This window comes from Penaeus vannamei, chromosome 26, assembly GCF_042767895.1.
Source record: "Penaeus vannamei isolate JL-2024 chromosome 26, ASM4276789v1, whole genome shotgun sequence".
Lineage (NCBI taxonomy): Eukaryota > Metazoa > Arthropoda > Malacostraca > Decapoda > Penaeidae > Penaeus > Penaeus vannamei.
Genome location: NC_091574.1, coordinates 11,159,104 through 11,160,672, shown reverse-complemented (window position 1 = coordinate 11,160,672; position 1,569 = coordinate 11,159,104). Strand labels below are relative to the sequence as shown.

General features: G+C 48.1%; 1 protein-coding gene across 1 annotated transcript in view; it reads left to right on the top strand.

The window, feature by feature from the left end:
• Positions 1-1,087, top strand: part of LOC138866621 (uncharacterized) — a 1,142-nt gene extending 55 nt beyond the window's left edge. Inside the window, exons 1-3 of the mRNA XM_070139769.1 lie at positions 1-431; positions 530-666; positions 754-1,087. The exon at positions 1-431 is cut by the window's left edge and continues 55 nt beyond it. Coding sequence (XP_069995870.1) covers positions 1-431; positions 530-666; positions 754-1,087 — 902 coding nt within the window. The remainder of the gene's footprint in view (positions 432-529; positions 667-753) is intronic.
• Positions 1,088-1,569: the final 482 nt, after the last annotated feature.

The window sequence follows — 1,569 nt, the reverse complement described above, 5'->3', positions numbered from 1 at the left end:
TTGACACATTCCCAGAGATCGCTCTTCTCAATACCCAAGAACCAATGGATGTGAAGGGAGGGGTCCTGGACCTTACCTTTGCCACTGCAACAATGGTGGAGAGAATTCGGTGGTGTGTCGATGATACAGTTACAGGTGATCACTATGGCATAGTCATTACTTTCATGGATGCAGGTCCAGCCCAAAGACCACATCACATTCCTAAATGGAAAACAGACAAGGCCAACTGGTTAGCCTTCCAGAAAGGCTTGGCCTGTTGTCTGAGAGACAATGAACCCCACAACAATGAAAATGTGGACGTGCTAGAGGCAAGGCTAATCCAGGCCATAAATCAGGCCGCATCACAAACCATCCCCAAAACTCGCCCATGGTCCAGAACTAACAAAGATGCCAGGTACTATAATGACGAGATCAAAGAGGTCAACCACAAGGTCAATATGTGCAGAAAAAATTTCCGACGGCAAAGAACTCCCGACAATCTGGCCCTGTTGAGGGAAGCTGTTGCGGATGCCAAGGAAACTGCCAACAGAGTAAGGAAGGAAAAGTAGTTGGAATGGTGCCAGACTTTTGGCCACCTGACCAGTTTTACAGAGTTGTGGTCAGGCAAGCGACAAGCCACCAAGCCCCGAAATGCATGCATCATGACCCACAGTCAGAGGCTCACAGGTTGGTGTTCAAGTTCTCAGCCAGAACCAGCAGCAACAACCTGCCTCCTATGCTGAGGGATTAACAGCAAAACCTAAATCCGGACAGGCTTGCTCTCATCAGAGACAAGGCACTCGAACCTGATGACTTGGATGCTATGTTCTCTCTCAGGGAACTAAGAAATACATACAAAACCAGCTCTGGTTCAGCACCGGGATCCGATGGGATCTCTCATCCCATCATCTCGCACTTAGGTTTTGCAAGAGAGCTTGCATTCTTGCAACTCATCAACAAGTCCTGGCAAACTGCCACACTGCCCCAGAGCTGGAAACAAGCCATAATAGTTCCCATCCCAAAACCAAAGGAGCCAGGCAAGTACCGTCCCATCTCTCTCCTCAGCTGCCTAGGAAAAACAGCTGAGATGGTAGTAAACAGGCTCTGATGGAAAATGGGTCCCCCTTATGAACACCTGCACGGGTTCACAAGGGGTAAGAGCACAGCACACGGCATTTCCACACTTCTAAGCTCAATATGCACTTCACCATCTGTGGTTGTCTTCCTAGACTTGGAGAAGGCTTTTGAACTGTCAAGTCCCCTTGCCATTCAGGAAACCCTAATCTACAAGGGAGTCAAAGGTAGACTCTTGGCCTAGATAGCTATTTTAAAAATAGGTCAGCAAATGTCAGATTTCAAGGCCACATCTCGCAGCACATGCAACTTGAGTATAGAACGCCCCAGGGTGGGGTTCTCATTCCTGCCCTTTCAACACCCTCATGTCCAACATACTCAACATTCACCTGTCAGAGGGATGCAAGATTATCTCTTATGCAGATGACCTGGCAATCATAGCCTCTAGCAAGCACTGCCTAACAAGAGCTCAGGGCTCTTATTAGGCAGTTAGAATATGATGTCTGAAGAGTGTTG